This window comes from Chlorocebus sabaeus, chromosome 21, assembly GCF_047675955.1.
Source record: "Chlorocebus sabaeus isolate Y175 chromosome 21, mChlSab1.0.hap1, whole genome shotgun sequence".
In the NCBI taxonomy this organism is placed as follows: domain Eukaryota; kingdom Metazoa; phylum Chordata; class Mammalia; order Primates; family Cercopithecidae; genus Chlorocebus; species Chlorocebus sabaeus.
In genome coordinates, this window is record NC_132924.1 from 102318707 (window position 1) to 102341319 (window position 22613).

The window sequence follows — 22613 nt, forward strand, 5'->3', positions numbered from 1 at the left end:
TAAGTTTCAAGACCCCTAGTGGACACCTGAAACTTCAGGCAGTACTGAACCCTATATATATTATGTTTTTTCCTATACATATATACCTATGATCAAGTTTAATTTATGCAATTGGCCCTCCATATCCACCAGTTCTGCTTCCTGAGGATTTGACCAACTGCAGATCAAAAATATTCAGAAAATAAAATAATACAGCAATAAAAAATAACAGATAAGAAATATAGCAACTATTTACATAGCATTTACACTGTATTAGGTATTATAAATAACCTAGCGATGCTTTAAAATATACAGAAGGATGTGCACAGATTATATGCAAACATTACATCATTTTATTTTATTTTATTTTATTTTTTTTTTTGAGACGGAGTCTCGCTCTGTCACCCAGGCTGGAGTGCAGTGGCCAGATCTCGGCTCACTGCAAGCTCCGCCTCCCGGGTTCACGCCATTCTCCTGCCTCAGCCTCCCAAGTAGCTGGGACTACAGGTGCCCGCCACCTCGCCCAGCTAGTTTTTTTTTTTTTGTATTTTTTAGTAGAGACAGGGTTTCACCGTGTTAGTCAGCACGGTCTCGATCTCCTGACCTCGTGATCCGCCCGTCTCAGCCTCCCAGAGTGCTGGGATTACAGGCTTGAGCCACCGCACCCGGCCCATTACATAATTTTATATAAGGGACTTGAGCATCCTCAGATTTTGGTATCCATGGGAGTCGTGGAATCAATTCCCTGAGGATACTGAGAGACAGCTATAAATTCAACACAGTAAGAAATGAACAACAATAACTCAAAAGAGAGCAATTGTAACAATAGACTGTAATAAAAGTTATGTCACATAAAGGAATTTATCACAGTACATAGCAGAAAGTCCAAAGGGAAGGCAGACTTCAGATGCAGGATCTCAGGGTTCCAGCTTCACCTCTCTGATTCTCTTGGAGCTGCCTCCTCAGTATGCTTACTTCACCCTCAAGCTGATAGCAAGATGCTTACAGCTATTCTAGTCATCACAAACTGACATGAAAAAGAAGAGGGACCATTTCTTCCTCGCTCAAGAGAAGTCCCTCCAGGATACTCCATCATGTCTCATTGGGCAGAACTGGATCACGTGCCTGTGCTCCATCAGTCCTAGCAAGGGGCTTGGAATTACCATGATTTGCTTACACCAGTGATTCCTACCTTACTCTCATCAGTTTTAATGTCCCCTTTTTATTAAAAAACATTTTTTTTTGCAGTGTCCCTGAATTATCCTGAAGTGAAATTCAGATATAACATGTCTAGGTACATATAATCTTTAAAAAAAATCAATATAAAATCTTAACTGAAATATGAAGGAGGAAAAAAAGAAAGTACAATACTTAAAATAATGTGTATTTCAATATGTAAATACTCGAGGACAACTATAGTAGAACAATCAGATATTTGTACTATTTCACAGTATTATTTGAAATAGTATTATTTGAAGACAGAAAGAAATGTGTTATTGATTCCAGAGCATCAGAGCAGCGTTGCCATGATTTTCTGAAATAGTAAACAACTTTTTGTAAACTTCTGAACAACAAGAACAACAAAAAGTATGAGTTTTCTCTTCATTTATATAGCTGTTACATTCCTGGAAAAACTATTGTTTTGTATTAAAATTACAAAACTACTTTTTGCTAATTTGTAAAGTGGAATTAGGTTCGAGTACTCAGATAATTGTAGATAGGTTTTTCACCCATGTGAACTTTCGTTTTGACATTTGAAAATTGTACCAGCTACAGACACAGTTTTTTGTTGAGACACTTTCAGAATATAGAGATTCCTGGTCCTGCCCACTGAATGCCAATAGCACTCTCCTTCCAATTATTGTGGCAACCAAAAATGCCCTCACAATTTTCTAGATCTCCTCTTTTATCACCAGAGATGCAGTGTATATGGAGTTGCTAACCATAATGAGACCACTATAGGGAAATTGGAATATTGAGCAATGGTCTGGAATCTTTTATGGGGATCCATAAGATCTGGGTCATCTGTGTGGCTAGATCAGCTTTCCAAAGATCATGTCTCCCAAAGCACAACACTTATGTGGTCACATTCCTGATTCAGAACGTTAGAGATTCCTCAAGGTACAGACAGCTACTATTAGCATCTTCACTATGAGACTTTTCTGGGTTATATGTTCTCCGAGGAAAAGAGTACCTTGACTGCCCAAAATTAATATAATAAATTGAAAAGCTATCTATTTTGGAGCTACAGACTAATGAATCAAGACAGAAACACTCTTGAATCTTTTTTGGCCTGCTCAGTCAGCGACATGAGACTTCAGTGTGGTAGCTTAAAATAGTAAGTGCTTCTCTACTGTCTCATGTTGCTGAATTACATCTAGTTTGCTTTTTACCCTTAGGCCCACTGAGCATTACCACCCTTCATGGTTCCTTTTCTATTTTTTTCCTGAATGGATTAATCACAATTAGCTTACCAATTTTAATATTAATTTATTGTTTCCACCCCACATTTTTTTCCTTTAAAAAATAACTACAAAGAAATTTTGCTTTGTTTGCCAACCTAATACTCTTTCACCCTTACCTTAGTTCATTTGGGCTGCTATAACAAAATACCTTAGACTGGGTAATTAATAAACAATAGATATTTATTGTTCACAGTTCTGGAGGCTGGGAAGTCCAAGATCAAGGCGCCAGCAGATTCAGTGTCTGGTGAGGGCCTGTTCCTCATAGATGGCGCTTTCTATGTGCCCTCACGTGGCCAAAGGAGAAAGCAAGCTTCCTCAGGCCTGTTTTATAAGTACACTAATCCCATTTGTGAGGGTAGAACTCTCATGTCTAATCACCTCCCAATCACTTCCATAATCACTTTTTAATACCATCGTCACCTAGGGGGTTAGTTTTTAACATATGACTCTGGGGGGGAGAACATACATTCAGACCATAGCATTCCCCAAATACCTTAGTGTGTATTTTCTACAAACAAGGACATTTTCCTGTACAACCAGTATAACCATCAGAAGTAGAAAATTAACATTGATTCATTATTACCATCCAATCCTTAGATCCCATTGGAGTTTCACTTGTTGTTCTGATAATATTTTTGTAACAAAAGAATCCAGTCCATGGTTATATGTCACATTTAATTGTCATGTCTTTTTAATCTTCATTAGTACAGAATACTTTCTCAATCTTTGATTTTCATGACCTTGACACTTTTGAAGATTACAGATGAATTATTTTGTAGAATTTCCTCAATTTGGATTTTTCTGATGCTTCCTCATTATGAGATTCAGGCTATGCATCTATGATGGGAATACAGGGAAGTGATACATCCTGTCAGGTGGCGCATGATTTCAGTTTGTCCCAGAACTGATGATGTTCACTTTAATCCCTTGATTGAGATAGTGTCTGCCAGGATTTTCCTCTGTAAAAGTTATTTTTCCCAGTTTATAATTAATATGTTTTTTAGACTGGGTGCGATGGCTTACGCCTGTAATCCCAGCACTTTGGGAGGTCAGGGCTGGCAGAGATCACTTGAGTCCAGAAGTTCAAGACTAGCCTAGGCAACATGGTAAAACACCATCTCTATTAAAAAATACAAAAGTTAGCTAGGTGTGGTGGCATGTGCCTGTAGTTCCAGCTACTTGGGAGGCTGAGGTGGGAGGATTGATTGAGCCCGGAAGGTAGAGATTGCAGTGAGCAATGAGCTGAGATTGTACTGCACTCCAGCCTGGGTGACAGAGTGAGACCTTGTCTCAAAAATAAATAAAAATAGCATTAATATGTTTATGTGAGGTAGTACTATGAAACTGTAAATATCTCATTCTTTATCTTTGATTTATTCGTTATTTTTATTTGTATGGAATCATTGTTTCCTATTTTATTTAATAGGTTATAATCCATTACTATCATTACTTACTTACATGATCGTCTTGTTACCAATTTGACCAGGGAGAGCCTCTTCAGTGTGGCTTCTGTGACTTGTCTTTTGACATATCGCTTTCATTCTTTGAACACTTCTTGCTTTTGGTACAAGATCACCTAAGCTTATCTTGAACATTCCATGTCCTACTCTTGGAATCAGCCATTTCTCCCAGAATGCCTGGCTCCTTTTAGTGGATCTGGGCACTAATGTGCTGTTTGATTTTGAAATGTCATTGTTCCCAGATCCTCTTTTTTTCCTCTCCATAGATGTAATTGGAGTTCCAGAAGGCAAAGAGGGAAAGAATCCATAGATTACCATAGATCCCATAGATTTTAAGCACTCTGTTCTGATTTTTTTCTGCCAGTCTTTTTCTTTTTGTATTTCAGTTCAGTAATTTCTTTTTTTGTTGTTGTTTTGTTTTGTTGAGTAGTGTCTCACTGTGTCACCCAGGCTGGAGTGCAATGGTACAATCATTGCAGGCTCATTGCAGCCTCAAACTCCTGGGCTCAAGCATTCCTCCTGCCCCAGCCTCCCAAGTAACTGGGACTACAGGCATGTACCATCATGCCCGGCTAATTTTTTAAATTTTATGTAGAGATGAGATCTTGCTGTGATGCCCAGGCTGGTCTCAAACTCCTGGCCTCAAGCGATCTCCTGCCTCAGTCTTTCAAAGTGCTAGGGTTACAGGCATGAGCCACTGTGCATGGCTCAGTTTAGTAAATTTTATTGGTCTATCTTCAGGTTCACTGATTCTGTCCCTGGATGTGCCCAGTCTGATGATAAACCTGTTGAAGAACTTTTAATTTGACATTTTTTTTTCTGGCATTTGTATTTGCCTTTTTTTTTTTTTTTTTTTTTTTAAAGACAGAGTTTTGCTCTTGTTGCCCAGGCTGGAGTGCAATGGCGCAATCTTGTCTCACCACAACCTCCACCTCCTGGGTTCAAGCGATTCTCCTGCCTCAGCCTCCCGAATAACTGGGATTACAGGCATGTGCCACCAAGTGGCTAATTTTGTATTTTTAGTAGAGATAGGGTTTCTCCATGTTGGTCAGGCTGGTCTCAAACTCCCAACCCCAGGTGATCTGCCCACCTCAGCCTCCCAAGGTGCTGGCCTTTACAGGCCTGAGCCACCGCACCGGCCTGTATTTGACTTTTTATAGTTTCCATCTCTTCTGAAATTTTCTGTCTATTCATAGATGTTGTCTGTCTTTCTCAACTAGATCCTTTAACATACACATATTACTCCAGCCTGGGCAACATAGCAAGACCCTGTGTCTAAAAAAGTAAAAATAAATAACATAAACTTATTGATCATAGTTATTTTAAAGCTCCTGTCTGATCAAACATCTGGCTCATTTGAGAGCCTGCCTCTATTGTTTACTTATTTCCTGACAGTGTTTTTTTTTGTTTTTTTGTTTTTTACTTTTTATATGTCCTGATATTTTTAATTGAGTGGTAGTATATTAGTTTTCATTATAGTCATGAATTGGGCTGGATTTAGAGTTTGTTGTATACCAATAAAGGCTTCAAATTCCTCCAGCAGTGGACTGCTATAACCCTGTAATTTGAGGTTACCAAAGGACATTCCTCAGTATTTCTGCTTTACCCTCAGTTTTCAGCTACTTCTGCACATGTGTGCCACAGAAGTGTCCTCTTTTCAAGTACCTGTCCCATCTGCCATACTAGACTGCTGCTCCTTGTTTCCTGGGGCTAAGCACACGGTGAGGGCAAGTGGGGTTCTTGGATCTCTGGTGCAGTCTCAGTCTTAGGCAGATGTCTGTGAGGGCAGGGTTTTCTCAATATTCCTGCCTCTCCTATCTGTAGCAGCCAAACTTTGCCTTGCATCTGTGGTGGGTCTTGGGCAAGACGTATTTTCCTGCCCTTCCTGGAGAGCTAGAGAGGTAGCAGATCCTTACTTTGTATCAGTGAACTGTCCTGGGCCCAAGAGTTTTTCCTGTGCCTATCCCAGAGGCAGAGAGTTTTTGCTTCTGCCTTCTTCCAGAAACAGTGGATCTTTGCCTGGTCCCTAATAGCAGGCCCACTTTCTGCTCTTCCTATAGTTTGAGGCTTTTGCTTCCTATGCGAGAAGAGTATAGGGAAGTGCCCAGGTTTCATGTCTGTTTCTGAGCACAGCCAATCAGTTCCCTGCCCCAGTCTTTCTTTTGAGCACTGGGTGGAAGCCTCTGGAAGACAGCCTGCATGTGAATGGGAAATCTACTTGTGCCTGGAGCTTCAACAAATTCCACATTGACACACTTTCCCACACCCAGCCTTTCCTAATTGTTCAAAAGTTTAGCTGACATTTTCTTATCCTCATCTGTGGCAGCCATTTCTTCCTCACATGCGCTGCCAAAGGTAAAACAGTCTTCCCTCTCTCTTTAAAAGGATGTGTCACTCTTTGGAGGGCAGTTCACTTCGGTGCTTTATGGCCTCAGCTCTGCTTTACGGCCTCAGCTCTTTGATGGGCTCAAGAAGAGTTTGGCTTTGTAGATTACCCAGTTTTGGGGGTTTGTGTGTGTGTGTTCGTTTTGTTTTGTTTTGTTTTGTTTTGTTTTGTTTTGAGACGGAGTCTTGCTGTGTCACCCAGGCTAGAGTGCAATAGTGCAATCTCGGCTCACTGCAAGCTCCGCCTCCCAGGTTCACACCATTCTCCTGGCTCAGCCTCCCGAGTAGCTGAGACTACAGGCACCCGCCACCATGCCTGGCTAATTTTTTTGTGTGTTTTTAGTAGAGACGGGGTTTCACCATGTTAGCCAGGATAGTCTCGATCTCCTGATCTCATGATCTGCCCGCCTCAGCCTCCCAAAATGTTGGGATTACAGGCGTGAGCCACTGCGCCTGGCCATTTGTTTTTGAGACAGAGCTTTGCTCTTGTTGTCCAGGCTGGAGTGCAGTGGTACAATCTTAGCTCACTGCAACCTCTGTCTCACCGTTTCAAGCCATTGTCCTGCCTCAGCCTCTGAAGTAGCTGGGACTACAGGCGTGCGCCACCATGCCTGGCTAATTTTTATGTATTTTTAGTAGAGATAGGGTTCACCATGTTGGCCAGGCTGGTCTCGAACTCCTGACCTCAGGTAATGACCCACCTCAGCCTCCCAAAGTGGGATTACAGGCATGAGCCACCATGCCTGGCCATGTGTTTGGTTTTTTGGAGACAGGGTCTCACTCTGTTGTCCAGGCTAGAGTGCAGTGGCACAGTCACGACTCACTACAGCCTCCATCTGCCAGGCTCAAGCAGTCCTCCCACCTCAGCCTTCCTAGTAGCTACCCAGCTTTTTCATGTCGTTAAGGTGGGAGCTTCTCTTGTAGCTTTGTGTATTCTAAACAGAAGCAGAACTGTAAATCTGTGTTTTTTAAGAAAAGTTTTGGCTCTGAAGTCCTTGATTCATTAAATCTTATGGGGAGGCTTAATTTAAATTGGTAAAAACATAGAGTCAGGCCGGGCGCGGTGGCTCAAGCCTGTAATCCCAGCACTTTGGGAGGCCGAGACGGGCGGATCACGAGGTCAGGAGATCGAGACCATCTTGGCTAACATGGTGAAACCCCCGTCTCTACTAAAAATACAAAAAACTAGCCGGGCGAGGTTGCGGGTGCCTGTAGTCCCAGCTACTCGGGAGGCTGAGGCAGGAGAATGGCATAAACCTGGGAGATGGAGCTTGCAGTGAGCTGAGATCCGGCCACTGTACTCCAGCCTGGGTGACAGGGTGAGACTCCGTCTCAAAAAAAACAAGAAAACAAAAAAACAAAAAAAACCATAGAGTCAGCTGGAGCCTCCCTCTTCCCATGGCTTCCCCCAATACTTGCCTTCTTCTTAGAATACTGAAGAGGTTCTGTAGAGCCCAATTTGAAAATCACTGGCCTAAGTCATTCCTGTTGTATTTTCTGATTGTAAAATATATAAACTTTATCTCCTTGACTAGTTGTTTGGCCCAGGCTTGCTCATCCCCTGCTTTGTCTTTAATACAGGTACTTATGGAAACTCTAGGTGCTCTGGGGGCCCAGTGCCGATGGGCTGCCTGCAACATCTATTCCACTCTCAATGAAGTGGCTGCTGCTCTAGCAGAAAGTGGTAAGAGCTTGTTCTCTGTGCCTTTGGCTAAAGTAAGTCTCCAAAAAGTTCTGTTGTTTTAGCATAAATCTTTAAAGAAGGTTGACAATAAAAGAACTATCTTGGAAGAAATAGATCTCAATTCTTGATGAATTTACTTTTTCTGGCCTTCGCTTGTCAAATATGATCTAGTTAACTTTGCCATTTTACAGTTGACAAATATCTACCTATGTCTAATATTCCATTGTTAGGTAATGCTTTGTTTTGACTCACTGATTTACTAATAGCAGAGCACTAGTGAACACTACTCATTGAGGTAACATGGATTACAGGAGAAAATGCTTCAGCCTTAGTTTTGTGACCCTATTGGTTTTCCAGCAAGTAATTTGCCCTGATTTAATGTTTGGTGTTTCTGCTTCAGGAGTAAAGAGGACTTGACCTGGCAGATTAATATTTGATCACAGCATCCACTAGTAGTTGATGGACAAAAGAAATAGAGAAATTTGGACTTTGCCAGCCTCTTGCCTTTACTCTTTGGCAGTACAGCTCAGCGTTTCATTTGTTCTTTCATTTTAATTTACTTATTTATAAGATTTTATGGCTGTATATATGATAGAAAAATATTTAATACTTTATTAATACAAATAGTACATGTGTACCCCAGTGAATATGCATTCATTTCTTTTCCTCTTTTTTTAAGTAGAGACAGAGTCTTGCTCTGTCACCCAGGCTGGAGTGCAGTAGTGCAATAGTGTTTCCCCTCATCCTTCAATTCCTGGGAACAGGTGATCCTCCCACCTCAGTCTTCTGAGTAGCTGGGACTTCAGGCACATGCCACCATGCCCAGCTAACTTAAAAAAATTTTTTGAAGACACAGGATCTTGCTCTGTTGCTCAGGCTAGTCTCAAACAGCCGGCCTCAAGTGATCCTCTCGCCTCATCCTCCCAAAGTGCTGGGATTAGAGGTGTGAGCCACCATGCCCAGCCCATTTTTTTTTTTATTTCTTAATTTAATTTAATTTCTATTTTTAATTTTTATTATTTTATTATTTTTATTTTATTTATTTATTTTTTTGAGACAGAGTCTCACTCCATCGCACAGGCTAGAGTGCAATGGTGTGATCTCAGCTCACTGCAACCTCCGCCTCCCGGGTTCAAGCAACTCCCCTGCCTCAGCCTCCTGAGTAACTGGGATTACAGGTGCCCTCCACTACACCTGGCTAATTTTTATATTTTTAGTAGAGACGGGGTTTCACCATGTTAGTCAGGCTGGTCTCGAACTCCTGACCTCAGGTGACCCGCCTGCCTTGGCCTCCCAAAGTGCTGGGATTACAGGCGTGAGCCACCGTGCCCAGCAACCCCATTTCTTTTTTTTAAACAAATGCTTGCTGACCTACTCTAAGAGCTGAAAGGGCAAATGAGGCAATGTCTTTACCTCAGAATCTTATATTTTGGTGAGGAGATAATACACATATATAATGATACAAGGACATATATAATAAATGCCATGACAGATTATAAATCCATATTCACTACGCAAACAAGAGGCTTAGAAAAGTTCAGATTCCCACTTTGGGAGGCCGAGACAGGTGGATCACCTGAGGTCAGGAGTTCAAGAGCAGCGTGGCCAACATGGTGAAACCCCGTCTCTACTAAAAGTACAAAAATTAGCCGGGGGTAGTGGAGGGCACCTGTAATCCCAGCTACTCAGGAGGCTGAGGCAGGAGAATCGCTTGAACCCAGGAGGCAGAGGCTGCAGTGAGCTGAGATTGCACCACTGCACTCTAGCCTGGGGGACAGAGCCAGACTCCATCTCAAAAAAAAAAAAAAAAAAAAAAAAAGGCCGGGCGCAGTGGCTCACACCTGTAATCCCAGCACTTTAGGAGCCTGAGGCGGGTGGATCATGAGGTCAGGAATTCGAGACCAGCCTGGCCAATATGGTGAAACCCCGTCTCTACTAAAACTACAAAAATTAGCTGGGCGTGGTGCCACGCACCTGTAGTCCCAGCTACTCAAGAGGCCGAGGCAGGAGAATCGCCTGAACCCAGGAGGTGGAGGTTGCAGTGAGCCGAAATGGTGCCATTGCACTCTAGCCTGGGTGTCAGAGCGAGACTCCATCTCAAAAAGAAAAAGAAAAGAAAAGTTCAGATTCCTTGAGTGCTCATTTCCAGCTGGGTTAATCAGGCTTCGTTAGGAACATGACACTTAACTGGGCTATGAATTATAGTAATGTTTTAGCAAGTGGAGAAACACTTTTTTTTTTTCTTAATAATAGGGTGGGATAATTAAAGTATAGAAGCAAAAAAAATTAAAGTATAATTGGAAAATGGTGAGAATGCCAGTTTGAGTGGATCGAGAAGTAACTGTTTCTGGTTTTTCTTTTCCCTCTAGTCACTTTTTTTTTTTTTTTTTTTTTTTGGAGACAGAGTCTCGCCCTGTCCCCTAGGCTGGAGTGCAGTAGCAACGATCTTGGCTCACTGCAACCTCCGACTCCCAGGTTCAAGCGATTCTTCTGCCTCAGCCTCCCCAGTAGCTGAGACGACAGGCGTGCACCATCACACCCAGCTAATTTTTGTATTTTTAGTAGAGACAGGTTTCATCATGTTGGCCAGGCTGGCCTTGAACTCCTGATCTCAGGTGATCCACCCACCTCAGCCTCCCAAAGTGCTGGGATTACAGGAGTGAGCCACTGCGCCTGGCCCCCTCTCGTTACATTTTAAACAGCTGTCATACTTTTGTCCATTCTACTTGTCCTCATTGGGCTAATAAGAGCAGAATGACCATCAAAGACAAAGGAATGGATAAAGGGGCTGAAGGCAATGCCAATCAGTGAAGAATGTCAATCCAAGGATTATAGCAGAATGAGAGAGTTGGAAATTAGGAACCAGAATCTTCTCACTAAAATTTGGCGGTCGGCCTCTTTTGGTCTTTAATGGTTTCTCTTTGTTCCTTTTTTTCTCAGGATTTCCTGTTTTTGCCTGGAAGGGAGAGTCAGAAGATGACTTTTGGTGGTGCATTGATAGATGTGTGAATGTAGAGGGCTGGCAGCCAAACATGGTGGGTCAGATTTCTGCTAACACAATTCTGTAGGGGTCAGGAATGGGGATGGGAGGAGGTTATGGCCTGGGAGAGGGTTTCCCAACAAGAAGAAAGGAAAATGGCTTCATTTCTATCTGACGTACCTGGATTTCCAGCAGAACTAGATTCTTATGCTACGGGTACCCCAAGAGTATTGAAGCTCTTATAACCTCAAAGTGCCTTAATTATTGGTTCTAATGTTGGAAGCATTTATATTCATTAGAAACATTAAAGTGCTGCCCAGGATTCACACGTGGCTGGTTAAAAAGCAAGAGTAATGAGTTTCCATTCCCTCCTACTGCCTACTCCCCCACCTTACAACAACCAAAAAAGCCAAACAAACCACCCCAGAGCTCTCGAGATGCTTAGCCTTCTCTCTAGAATCCATATACTTGTCATGTGAGTCAGGACTAGGAAAAAAAAAAAATAATAATAGAGTTCATATAATGCATTTATAGTAAACCTGAAGAGCTTCCAAGTTCAAGTTTCTTCTCTTTATATTCATTCCCCACATTTAAAAAGACAACAAGGCAAAGTTTTGGGGTTGTAATTTTTGCTTCATTTTTATTTTCGTGTTATTCTTTAGATCAAGTCTTGAAGCCTGATAGCACATTAGATTTGCAAAGAGGCAAAAAGCTACACAAAGGGCTGGGTGTGGTGGCGTGTAATGCCAGCACTTTGGGAGCCCAAGGCAGGTAGATTCCTTCAGCCCAGGAATTCGAGACCAGCCTGGGCAACATAGGGAGACACTGTCTGTACAAAAAAATACAAAAATTAGCAGGATGTGTTGGCATGCACCTGTAGTAGTAGTCCCAGCTACTTAGGAGGCTGAGGTGGAAGGATCACTTGAGCCCAGGAGGTAGAGGCTGCAGTGAGCCGAGATAACACCACTGCAATCCAGCCTGGGTGAGAGAGTGAAACCGTGCCCCCACCCCAACCCCCTCCCCAAAAAGCTACACAAACTATGAGGTGCTCCTATTTTGCAAATAATTCTGCCCCCTTCCCTTGGGGGAGGGGGCAGAAATTAGGGAATGTGCTGACAAAAGAATCCCTGAAGCTCTAGTCCAACCATTGCTTGCTGCTGAAGGCTGCAGAGCAGGCCTTACTTGGTGCATGGCAGAGAAGTAGCTTCTTTCTGAATTCTGTGATCCAGGTCACACTGCACCAGGCTTGTTTGAGGAAGCTGGGTTAGAGCCTTCATATCCTAAAGGGGTGGGGGAGCAGAGTTGACAGTGGCTGTAAGATGAGTCAGCTCATTCCAACAGTTTTAATAGTGACACGAGGGAGTGTGACTGACAGATGCTAAAGCAGATATGCCAGGGAGTTTCTCCTGGGAATAAAACATTGATTTTTAAAGTCAGGAACCCAGGGAGGACATTAGGATTTTACCTGGAGAACATTACAAACTGTAGAACCAGCACAAACTGCTAGGAAGGTTAATAAAGAGAGTAAGACAAGGACAAAAACAGTTGTCAGCCCAGAAAACAAGACCCATACCTCTTTAGATTCTGTCAAGATTTAGTACTTTTCCTTACTTCCCAACCTTGAAGATTTCCTGATGACAAGAATTTCCTGCAGTAGATTTACATGGTGAGAATTATGGGCAGAGTTCATTAAGTAAATCTTAGAGACAGCAACTACCTCTCTGTATCATATCTTCCTTAAAAGGGAAAAGTGGATGAGAATAGTGAGACTTACAACACAGAGTTTCCAGTTGTTCAATCTCTCTTGTCTCTTATTTTTTCTGTGGAAGGGAAAACTTCATGAAGGATTCCATACATGGAGAATGGGAGAGAGAAACTCAGAAGAGCCTTTTGCTTTCTTCAGGCATCTATTCTGGGGGTTTCTACTTGTAGTATGGAGCAAGTACAAAAGCTTTGATGAGAGTCCTAACTTGAATTCTGGTTCTCAAGCAATGTTTGAGTGAGGGAGAGAAAATAGGTCAACAGCAAGAGCAAAAGCGAAAAAGAGATCAGGTGGTAGACATGAGGTTGGGGATTTTGTGTACTCTGGGGTCCAGAATGGCAGTTTTGGCACTTACAGCAGAGTTGATAATTGATGGGACTGCAAGATGGGTGCATGTCAGCAGAGGGCAACCCAGTTCTGTGGGACTTTCCAGGAGGATGGGTATAACAATTTGCAGAGTCCTGCTAAACACTTCTGACAGCCTAGCGAAGGACTGAAGTATCATAGCCTCGTGCCTGATAGTGTTCTAAGCTGGTTTTTCTTTATCTTTATAATTCAAAAGCTTTTCTCTGCTAATGAAAGCTCCAGTGGGCACAGCACTGTGTTTATCTTTAATCCCAACCTGAAATAGTGATAGATGAGCTGTTCAGAGGCATGCTTGCACACCTACATGCTGCACGGTTCCCTGGTTATTTTTAATTTGGTTTCTACAGAGTGTGAGGTTCTGCTAGGCAAAACCCTACAGTGCTGCCTGATATTTTGGGTGGGAGAGTGCCTATACTTTGGGAGAAGAGAAGGTTAATGGAATACAGTTTTATAAGCCGTTGTTCCGAGAGGGAGACTTAATTATCTGACCATTTATTGATTGATTTTTCTTTTTTTCTTAGGCTGTGTAAACTGAGGCCTTTTATTTAAACTAAGTCTTGACTGAATATATTTAAAGTCCATTTAGGCTTTCTGAATACCTATAGTAGATTCAAGATCTAGTGGCCTAGATAACCACAAGTTATCAATCCCTAAGAAAATCCTCAGTCAGTTGCTGTATATTTTGATGCAGTAGATATATCATAGGGAGGGTTGTTTGGCTATGTGAATTAAAATTGGCCTTTCTCCTTTCATTGTCTTTTACTTCAATATAATGACTATTTGGCAGATTATTGCACTTACTCTGGCTTTAAGTTACTTTGCATAACCATATGGGAAATTTTAAATATCTGTAAATTGCTAATTAGATTGGGATGCAAGACCCAGAGAAGCACTGAAGCCTTGAGGCTTCAGCAAAGTGAATGATGTTATTGATGCTTACTATTGCAGATCTTGGATGATGGAGGGGATCTTACCCACTGGATTTATAAAAAGTATCCCAACATGTTTAAGAAAATCAAGGGCATAGTAGAGGAGAGTGTTACTGGAGTTCATAGGTAAGATTTGACATGGGCATACCTGGTTTTATGCAGTCTAGACATAAAGTCTTATAAACACATACCTATAAAACACGTGTTAAAAATTGGAGCCTGCTATGAGGTAACAACATTTCAACTTGCTGTGAGGTGATCAGATCTCAGCTTGCTTTGAGGTGACCAGATCTCTCTTGTTTTTTTTTTTTTAATTAACACAAATAATGAACCTAAAATAGTGAGAAGGGGGCAGGTGGGAGAACAAGTGAAGTCCTCACGTTTTCTAGTGATTGTAAACAATTACTTCTTGTCCTTTTTGGACACATTTATTCATTCATTCAACAAATATTTATTGAGCTTCTACAATGAACGAGGAACTGCTCTAGGTGCTAGGAATCTCGCAGTAGACAAAACAGACAAAAAAACTCTGCCATCTTAGAGCTCTTACATGGAAAGCAAGGACATAGGGTTCTGCTTCTCAAATGAGCAATAATTCTCTGAGTAAAATTGGAATTATTTCAGTTCAATTTCTGTGATCATTTCTATGATTTATTTCACCCATAAAGAACTAAATGGATGAAAAAAAAGTTTTAGGGAAGTAAATTCTGAACCAGCCACCGTCACTGCTTCAATACATTATCATCTTTTTGAATGTACAAAACAGGTCAGGAATTCAAGACTAGCCTGGCCAACATGGTGAAACCCCATCTCTATTAAATACAAAAATTACCCAAGTGTGGTGGTGCGCACCTGTAGTCCCAGCTACTCAGGAGGCTGAGGCACAAAAATCGCTTGAACCCGGGAGGCAGAGGTTGCAGTGAGCTGAGATCACGCCGCTGCACTCCAGCCAGGGTGACAGAGTGAGGCTCCGTCTCAAAAAAAAAACAAAAAACAAATTGTGAGTGTATTTGAAAGTTAAAATTGTTGCAGTAGATTAGTGGGATTAAGCATGGTTTTTAAAGTAGTACTTAAAGTTATTCCTTTTATAATTAAAAAGTTGAGTGAAATTAATACACAGTTTAAGCTGGGCATAGTGGCTCATGCCTGTAATCCCAGCACTTTGGGAGGCCAAGATGGGAGGATCATTTGAGTCTAGGAGTTTGAGACCAGCCTGGGCAACACAGTGAGACCCTGTCTCTATTAAAAAAAGAAAAAATGCTGGAAGGCTGGGTGCAGTGACTCACCCCTGTAATCCCAGCGCTTTGGGAGGCTGAGGCAGGCGGATCACCTGAGGTCGGGAGTTTGAGACCAGCCTGACCAACATGGAGAAACCCCATCTCTACTAAAAATACAAAATTAGCTGGGCATGGTGGCAGATGCCTGTAATCCCAGCTACTCAGGAGGCTGAGGCAAGAGAATCGCTTGAACCCAGGAGGCGGAGGTTGCAGTGAACCGAGATCACACCATTGCTGTCCAGCAGGGACAACAAGAGTGAAACTCCATCTCAAAACAAACAAAACACAAACAGCCAGGTGTAGTCTCATGTACTTGTAGTTTCGGCAGGCAGTGAGACCAGTGCAGATTTAGTGAACATTGTACCCAGTAGGTAATTTTTCAACCTTCAACCCGCTCCCACTCACCCACTTTTTATAGTCTCCAGTGAAGGCCTTAAAATTTAGAGATGGGTCAAGGATTTTCCCCACATGACTTTTGAATAAAATCTTTATTGTGAAGCTGTATATGCAGGCTCTAGAAAGATATTCTTTGTTTCTCAGTGGCCACCTAATAGGGTGAAACTAGTCATGTCTCACGCTCTCATGCCTACCCAATCATCGTGTTTCTGGGGCCTGCTATGAAAGCAATGGTAGATTGTAATGTTCCGATGTTTTTTGTTCTTGGCTTCCCTCATCCTCAGGCTGTACCAACTGTCCAAAGCTGGGAAGCTGTGTGTTCCAGCCATGAATGTCAATGACTCAGTCACCAAACAGAAATTTGACAACCTCTACTGTTGCCGTGAATCAATTCTTGATGGGTATTGTTTATTATCTTTGAGATGAACTTGTGTTGTCAAGTTGAGATTCTAAGTTTTTTGGCTTTGGTTATTTCTGGAAAGGATTCATGTAGCACCTCTGGATAATGTCTCCATTAAGCCAGAGCTTTGTCACCTCGTAAATTAAAATTACATTATTTTTATTTTCTCCTTTGTATCTTTTCTATTTCTAAATATTATATTTTCAAAACATTATCTAATAAATGTATGGTTGCTTTTATGTTTAAAAATTACTATGTTATCTACATCTTCTTCCTTTCTGCACCACTTGCAAGAAAGGGGGAAAAAAAGGAAAAAAACCCTTACATATAGGATTGGTTGGATGGCAGCAAGTGAGAAAATATGTATTTTATTCAACCTTTCTTTCTGGTCATTAGTTTCTCTAGGATAGAAATCAGACTTTCAGTGTTACAGCTCTTTTAGAATTTGTCGGCCGGGTGCGGTGGCTCAAGCCTGTAATCCCAGCACTTTGGGAGGCCGAGGCGGGCGGATCACGAGGTCAGGAGATCGAAACCATCCTGGCTAACCCGGTGAAACCCCGTCTCTACTAAAAAATACAAAAAAAAACTAGCTGGGCGTGGTGGCGGGCGCCTGTAGTCCCAGCTGCTCGGGAGGCTGAGGCAGGAGAATGGCGTAAACCCGGGAGGCGGAGCTTGCAGTGAGCTGAGATCCGGCCACTGCACTCCAGCCTGGGTGACAGAGCGAGACTTCGCCTCAAAAAAAAAAAAAAAAAAAGAATTTGTCTAGCAGGTTTTCTGGTCTTTACCAGAAAACCCTTTTAAAAAAAAAAAAAAGAATCCAGACTTTCTTTCAAAATGAAAAACAAACCAACCAAAAAACCCCATGAAAACAAAGAGATTCAATCTAACCTCAAGGCAGAAACAAGAGAAGATTTTTCTGATTTAATGTGTTTTTTTCCCGTAGACTTAAAAGGACAACAGACATGATGTTTGGTGGAAAACAAGTGGTAGTCTGTGGCTATGGAGAGGTGACGTTTAACCTTTCATGTATTAGGTGTTTTAAATGGATTTTGTTGAAATATTCTGGAATTTTTTATTTGTATGGACATATGAGTACACTCGTTACCACTTTAGATGAGAAAAAGAACTTCAGAGGCCCTCTGGTTAAAGTAGTCTTTCTTTTTCCCTTTGCATTGCCGCCATTTTTCCTTAAGTTGATTATCTGACTTGCTCCAGTACCACCGTTGGTGATGTTCTTTTTAGCTTGTGTTTTGTTTATGAATCGTGAGTGTGGGTGTTCTTGTGCACATGAATGCGATAAGCAGGAGCCAGGGGTTTGTTTATGAGCTGTATTCAATTATTTGTTCTTCTTGTTTTCCCCAAGTATGAATCTATTCAGTGAAATTCCTCCCGGGGGTGGAAAGAGGGGGTGCACTTTACCAGAAGCTTTGAGAAATGGTTTTCTCGGTGACTTTCCTTAATACGTGTGCTCTCTCCCCTCTTCAGGTGGGGAAAGGGTGCTGTGCTGCCCTGAAAGCCATGGGCTCCATTGTGTATGTAACTGAAATTGACCCCATCTGTGCCCTGCAAGCCTGGTAAGCCTCTACACTACCATCTCCCTTGCAGTCTTGGAGCTGTCTCCAAAGAATGGCCTGGTTGATGCCACACTTTATTTTAGAGGAGCCCAGATCCTCAGAGAGGCTGCCACTAACTCTAAGCATCTGCCTTTCAAAAAGGTCAAGGAGCTCTGCTTGGAGAGAGCAGAGACTATCAGAAAAGTGAAAATTTAGAAATCCTGTGGAGATAGTAACAGGGATTCTGTCAGCCAGAGAACAAGTAGCCCCTTACTTTCTCCATGTGTAATACTGGCCTTTCAAATAATGATCAGAAAAGAAATTGGCAGGCATCAGATGCCTTCTGATGTGTTACACTGAAAATAGCCCTTCTGTGGTTTTCCTCCCAAAAATGCATAACCTGAATCTAATTGTGAGGAAACATTAGACCAATCCCAATTAAGGGTAAAATCTACTAACTCTGACTGAAGGGTATATGAGAATTATTGACACTAGTATTATAATTCTTAAGTTAAAAAGAAGAATAGTTCTTTTCTTATTATAAAATGTGGGTAATCATACCTACCTCATAGGATTGTGAGAGTTCAGTAAAATAATCATTAACACAGGCTGGGTGTGATGGGTTCATGCCGGTAATCCCAGCACTTTGGGAGGCTGAGGCAGGAGGATTGCCTGTGCCCAGGAGTTCGAGACCAGCCTTGGCAACATAGGGAGACCCCATCTCTACAAATAATTTTTTAAAATTAGCTGGGTGTGGTGGTGCGTGCCTGTGGTCCCAGCTACTTGGGAGGCTGAAGTAGGAGGATCACCTAAGCCTGGGAGGTTGAGGCTGCAGTGAGTTGTGATTATGCCACTACACTCCAGCCTGGGTGACCCAGCAAGACCCTGTCTCAAAATAATAATTATCATTCTATATTATACATTATATAACAAATACATAATTATATAAGGTACAGAGCTGCTGCCACATAATATATGCTCACTAAATGATAGCTGTTATTAAAATTGTCTCTTGCCATCCTCAGCAGGGTGGGAAATACCACTGTTCTTAAAAACTATTGCAGAGTCCAAGTGTCTGTGGCCTAGGGGAACCATCATCCTTCTAGTACACTAAGGGTTTATTATAGGAACCTGAACATGTTTTAATACAAATTGTGATACTGTTCAGATTATCCTGTAGATATGAATTGATCACTTAGTATGCATTAGATACTGTGCTACGTGCTGAGAATGAATAAGATGAATGTATAAATGAGATAAGGTCCAGCTGTTAGAAGCACACAGACAAATAACCACTGTGCAGTGAAGTAAGTGCTGTCATGGAGTTAAACGGCACATGCTTCTGTAGGAGCATAAAGGAGAAATTGCTTACTAAGGAGCAAGGGAGCAGGGTAGAAAGAGATGTCAGCAGAGCAGAGTCTTGACATTTGTTAAGGTGTTTTCTTAGTTTGGAAGTATATTCCAGGTCCAGGGAACATGTGTGTTGTCTCCAAGGAAGGAGATAGCATGGCAGATTTAAGAAGCTGGAAATATTTTAATGTGGTTGGCAGATGGGATACATTTGGGGGAGTGGTGCTATCTAAGGTGGGAGTCATGGGAGTCATATGTCAATATAATCACATATTACTGCAAGTATTTGGGTCTTATTCTAATCCCGCCTTATCCTTAAGAACAGGCAGTCTCACTGAAGTATTTTAAGCAAGGAAATGACATGATCCAAATTGCATTTAGGAAAATCACTCTGCAAAATGATTTAGAAAGATGTAAACCTAGAGGCAATGAGATTGTGCCAGGGGTTACTACAGTAATTTAGGCAAGAAGGAGTAAGACCTAAACTTAAGCAAGGCCAGTATATATTAGAGAAGAGAAGACAGATGAAAGAGACTTTTAAGGAATTAAAGAAAAAGACTCAGCCTGATTTGGTGACAACTTCAATTAGGGAGAGGCAGCAAGGACATTCTTGTTTATATGGCTCATTCAGATGGATGAACAGTGATGCTATTGATCAAGATAGAAAATATAGAAGAAGAAATAAATGAGGTTGTGAGTGCAGAGAAAATAATAAGTTTATTTTCAAACACAGTAAGTTTGAGATCCTTCTGGGACATTCATGAGGTGCTATCCAGTGGCTAATTTGATCCTTGGCTATGAAGCTTCAGAGAGATCTAAGCTGAAGATACAAATGTAAAAATCAGCCATCTAAAAGCAGTCATTTGCAGTCAAGGGAAGAATATGGTTCTCTATGCTGAAAGAATAGAGAACAGAATAAAGGCATAACCCTGCAGAGCACCAATATCCAAAGGTTGGCTGAAGTTGAGGAGAGACAATTAAGAGAAGTAAGAGGAAAACCAGGAGAGATGTATCATGGAGTCCAAGGGGTATAGAGTTTTAAGAAGGCAAATAATGTTTAATGTAGTAGAAGAAATCAAATAATGTAAGAATCTAAGAAGTTGGGCGTGATGGTGTATGCCAGCAGTCCTGGCTACTCAGGAGGCTGAGGCAGGAGGATTGCTTGAGGCCAAGAGTTAGAGGCTGTAGTGTACTATGATTATGCCTGTGACTAGCTACTGCACTCCAGCCTGGTCATCGTGGTGAGATCCCATTTCTAAAAACAAACAAACAAACAAACAGTTAAGAGTCTAAGAAATCTTGAGTTTGGCCTTCGGGAAATCACTGATGATCTTGGAGAGAGCACTTTCAAGGGGGTAGTTGGTTAAATAGCTAAGTGGCACTTTCTGCAGTTTCTGGAAATTCGGTCAGGGAATCTCATGGTAGCCCCTGGCTCCCTATTATCAGGAAGAAATAAGTCTCATGATGCAGAGGAACCTTTTATTTCTGTCTTGTATGAACTAAGGAAATTGTTTGGATTTTTCACTTCTAAGAATAGTTCACCTATCTCAAGAAATGACAGCAACTTGATATTAGCTTTTGAAGTCCTGTGTTAAAAGGCTCCCCAGCTGCCTGTTTAGGTTAATTGGTCATGCTTTATTTCAACAGTATGGATGGATTTCGACTGGTGAAATTAAATGAGGTCATCCGACAAGTGGACATTGTTATTACCTGTACAGGTATGATAATGACATTTTAAATGGGGTGGCACTTGGGAATGTTTTTATGGAGCAAGTGCAAGATGATTGGAAATATTCTGAAAAACCAAACTCTAAAAGCTAGAGAGAGATGGTAGCCCACAAAGCCAGTCAGTCTTTCATATTCTTCCTAATTCTTTAGAGCTCTGACCAGAGGTATACGATTAGGTCATTCCTATGTAAAAACGTTTTTCTTCACACTTTAAGACAACTGTTATATCTCCATTCATCCTAGGAGATAGCTAGAGATGAGATTCAGTTATAAAGTTTTATCTGAGAAGCCAGATCTTAAATGTACACTTGATTTTTTATTTTACCTCCAAAAGTGATGTATGTTTCTCTCTAGTATGTAATTAAGGCAAGGCTAGAGAGAAATTCTTTCATAGTTAGAGAAGAGGTTATTCTGTCAATTCCCAAAGAGGTAGATTTTGAGTTTCAAAGAATATGCAGAAATGGCTGGTTTCCTCTAGGGTAAGATACTTATTTTTATGTAGAACCATAAACTACAGGAACACTAGTTTTCTTTTATAATTCTATTTTAGAGGGGGAAATCAAACAGAATAAAAAAAAAAATTGTAGTTGTAGCCTCAGGGAGAAATAGGGGCAGAGAAGAGGGACCATAAGAAGCTGTTCTTGGTTCTTATCAATCCCCTGATCTCTTTTGTTGTTTTAAATAGAGATGAGGTCTCACTCTCCAGGCTGGTCTCAAACTCCTGGCCTCAGGTGATTCTCCCACCTCTGCTTCTCAAAGTGATGGGATTATAGGCATGGGCCACCCTGCCCAGCCTGGACCTTTTTTTTTTTGTTGCTTTTTTGTGAGCTGTAATTGATTTACTACACGTTTCACACATTTAAAGTGTTTACTGTTTTTTAGTAATTCACAGAGTTTGTACAACCATCACCACAATCTAATGTTTTTACTGAGTTGTAATTCACATCGTAATGTTCACCCTTTTAAAGTGTACAGTTCAATGGCTTTTAGTAAAGTTGTGGAATATCCCAATTATCGAATTTTTATCACCCCAAAAAGAAACCCCATGTCATTAGCAGTCACTCCTTATTCCATCCTCCATCATAGCCCAGCCCTAGGCAACCACCATTTCCCTATTCTGAACATTTCATGTAAATGGAATTATAGCAACACCTGCGAAAAGAAGGGGAAAAAATAATAATTTTTTTAAAAAAGGAATCATTCATGGCTGGGCACGGTGGCTCACACCTGTAATCCCAGCACTTTGGGAGGCCGAGGCAGGTAGATCACCTGAGGTCAGGAATTCGAGACCAGCCTGGCCAACATGGTGAAACCCCATCTCTACTAAAAATACAAAAAATTAGCCAGATGTGGTGGCAGGCGCCTGTAGTCTCAGCTACAGGAGTGTGAGGCAGGAGAATTGCTTGAACCCAGAAGGCGGAGGTTGCAGTGAGCTGAGATTATGCCATTGTACTCCAGCCTGGGCAACAAGAGTGAAACTCCTTCTCAAAAAAAAAGGAATCATTCAATATGTGGTCTTTTGTGACCGGCCTCGTAGCAGGATGTTTTCAGGGCCTCCCCATGTGATGGTATATATCAGTACCTTATTCCTTTTCTTGCTGAGTAATGTGTCATTGTATGGTTATACCATATTTTATTTATCTGTTCATTAACTGATAGACATTTGGGTTGTTTTTCCTTTTTGGCTATTAGGAATAATGCTGCTGTGAACATTGAATACAAGTTTATATGTGGACATTATATTTTCAGTTCCCTTGGGTATATACTAAGAGTAGAATTGCTAGATCATATAGTAACTCTGTTTTTAACATTTTCAGGCTGGGTGTGGTGGCTCACACCTGTAATCCCAGCACTTTGGAAGGCCTAAGTAGGCAGATCACTTGAGCCCAGGAGTTCAGA

The 22613-nt window shown here is 41.5% G+C and overlaps 1 protein-coding gene and 1 pseudogene across 6 annotated transcripts in view; both read left to right on the forward strand.

Annotated features, from left to right (window-relative positions):
- Positions 1-22613, forward strand: part of AHCYL2 (adenosylhomocysteinase like 2) — a 211066-nt gene that overhangs the window by 169834 nt on the left and 18619 nt on the right. For all 6 annotated transcript variants that reach the window (XM_007982881.3, XM_007982879.3, XM_007982880.3 and 3 more), the window contains 7 exons: positions 7871-7973; positions 10914-11008; positions 14030-14136; positions 15968-16084; positions 17027-17090; positions 17569-17657; positions 20634-20704. In XM_007982881.3, coding sequence (XP_007981072.1) covers positions 7871-7973; positions 10914-11008; positions 14030-14136; positions 15968-16084; positions 17027-17090; positions 17569-17657; positions 20634-20704 — 646 coding nt within the window. The remainder of the gene's footprint in view (positions 1-7870; positions 7974-10913; positions 11009-14029; positions 14137-15967; positions 16085-17026; positions 17091-17568; positions 17658-20633; positions 20705-22613) is intronic.
- Positions 16837-16880, forward strand: LOC119626333 (U7 small nuclear RNA; annotated as a pseudogene).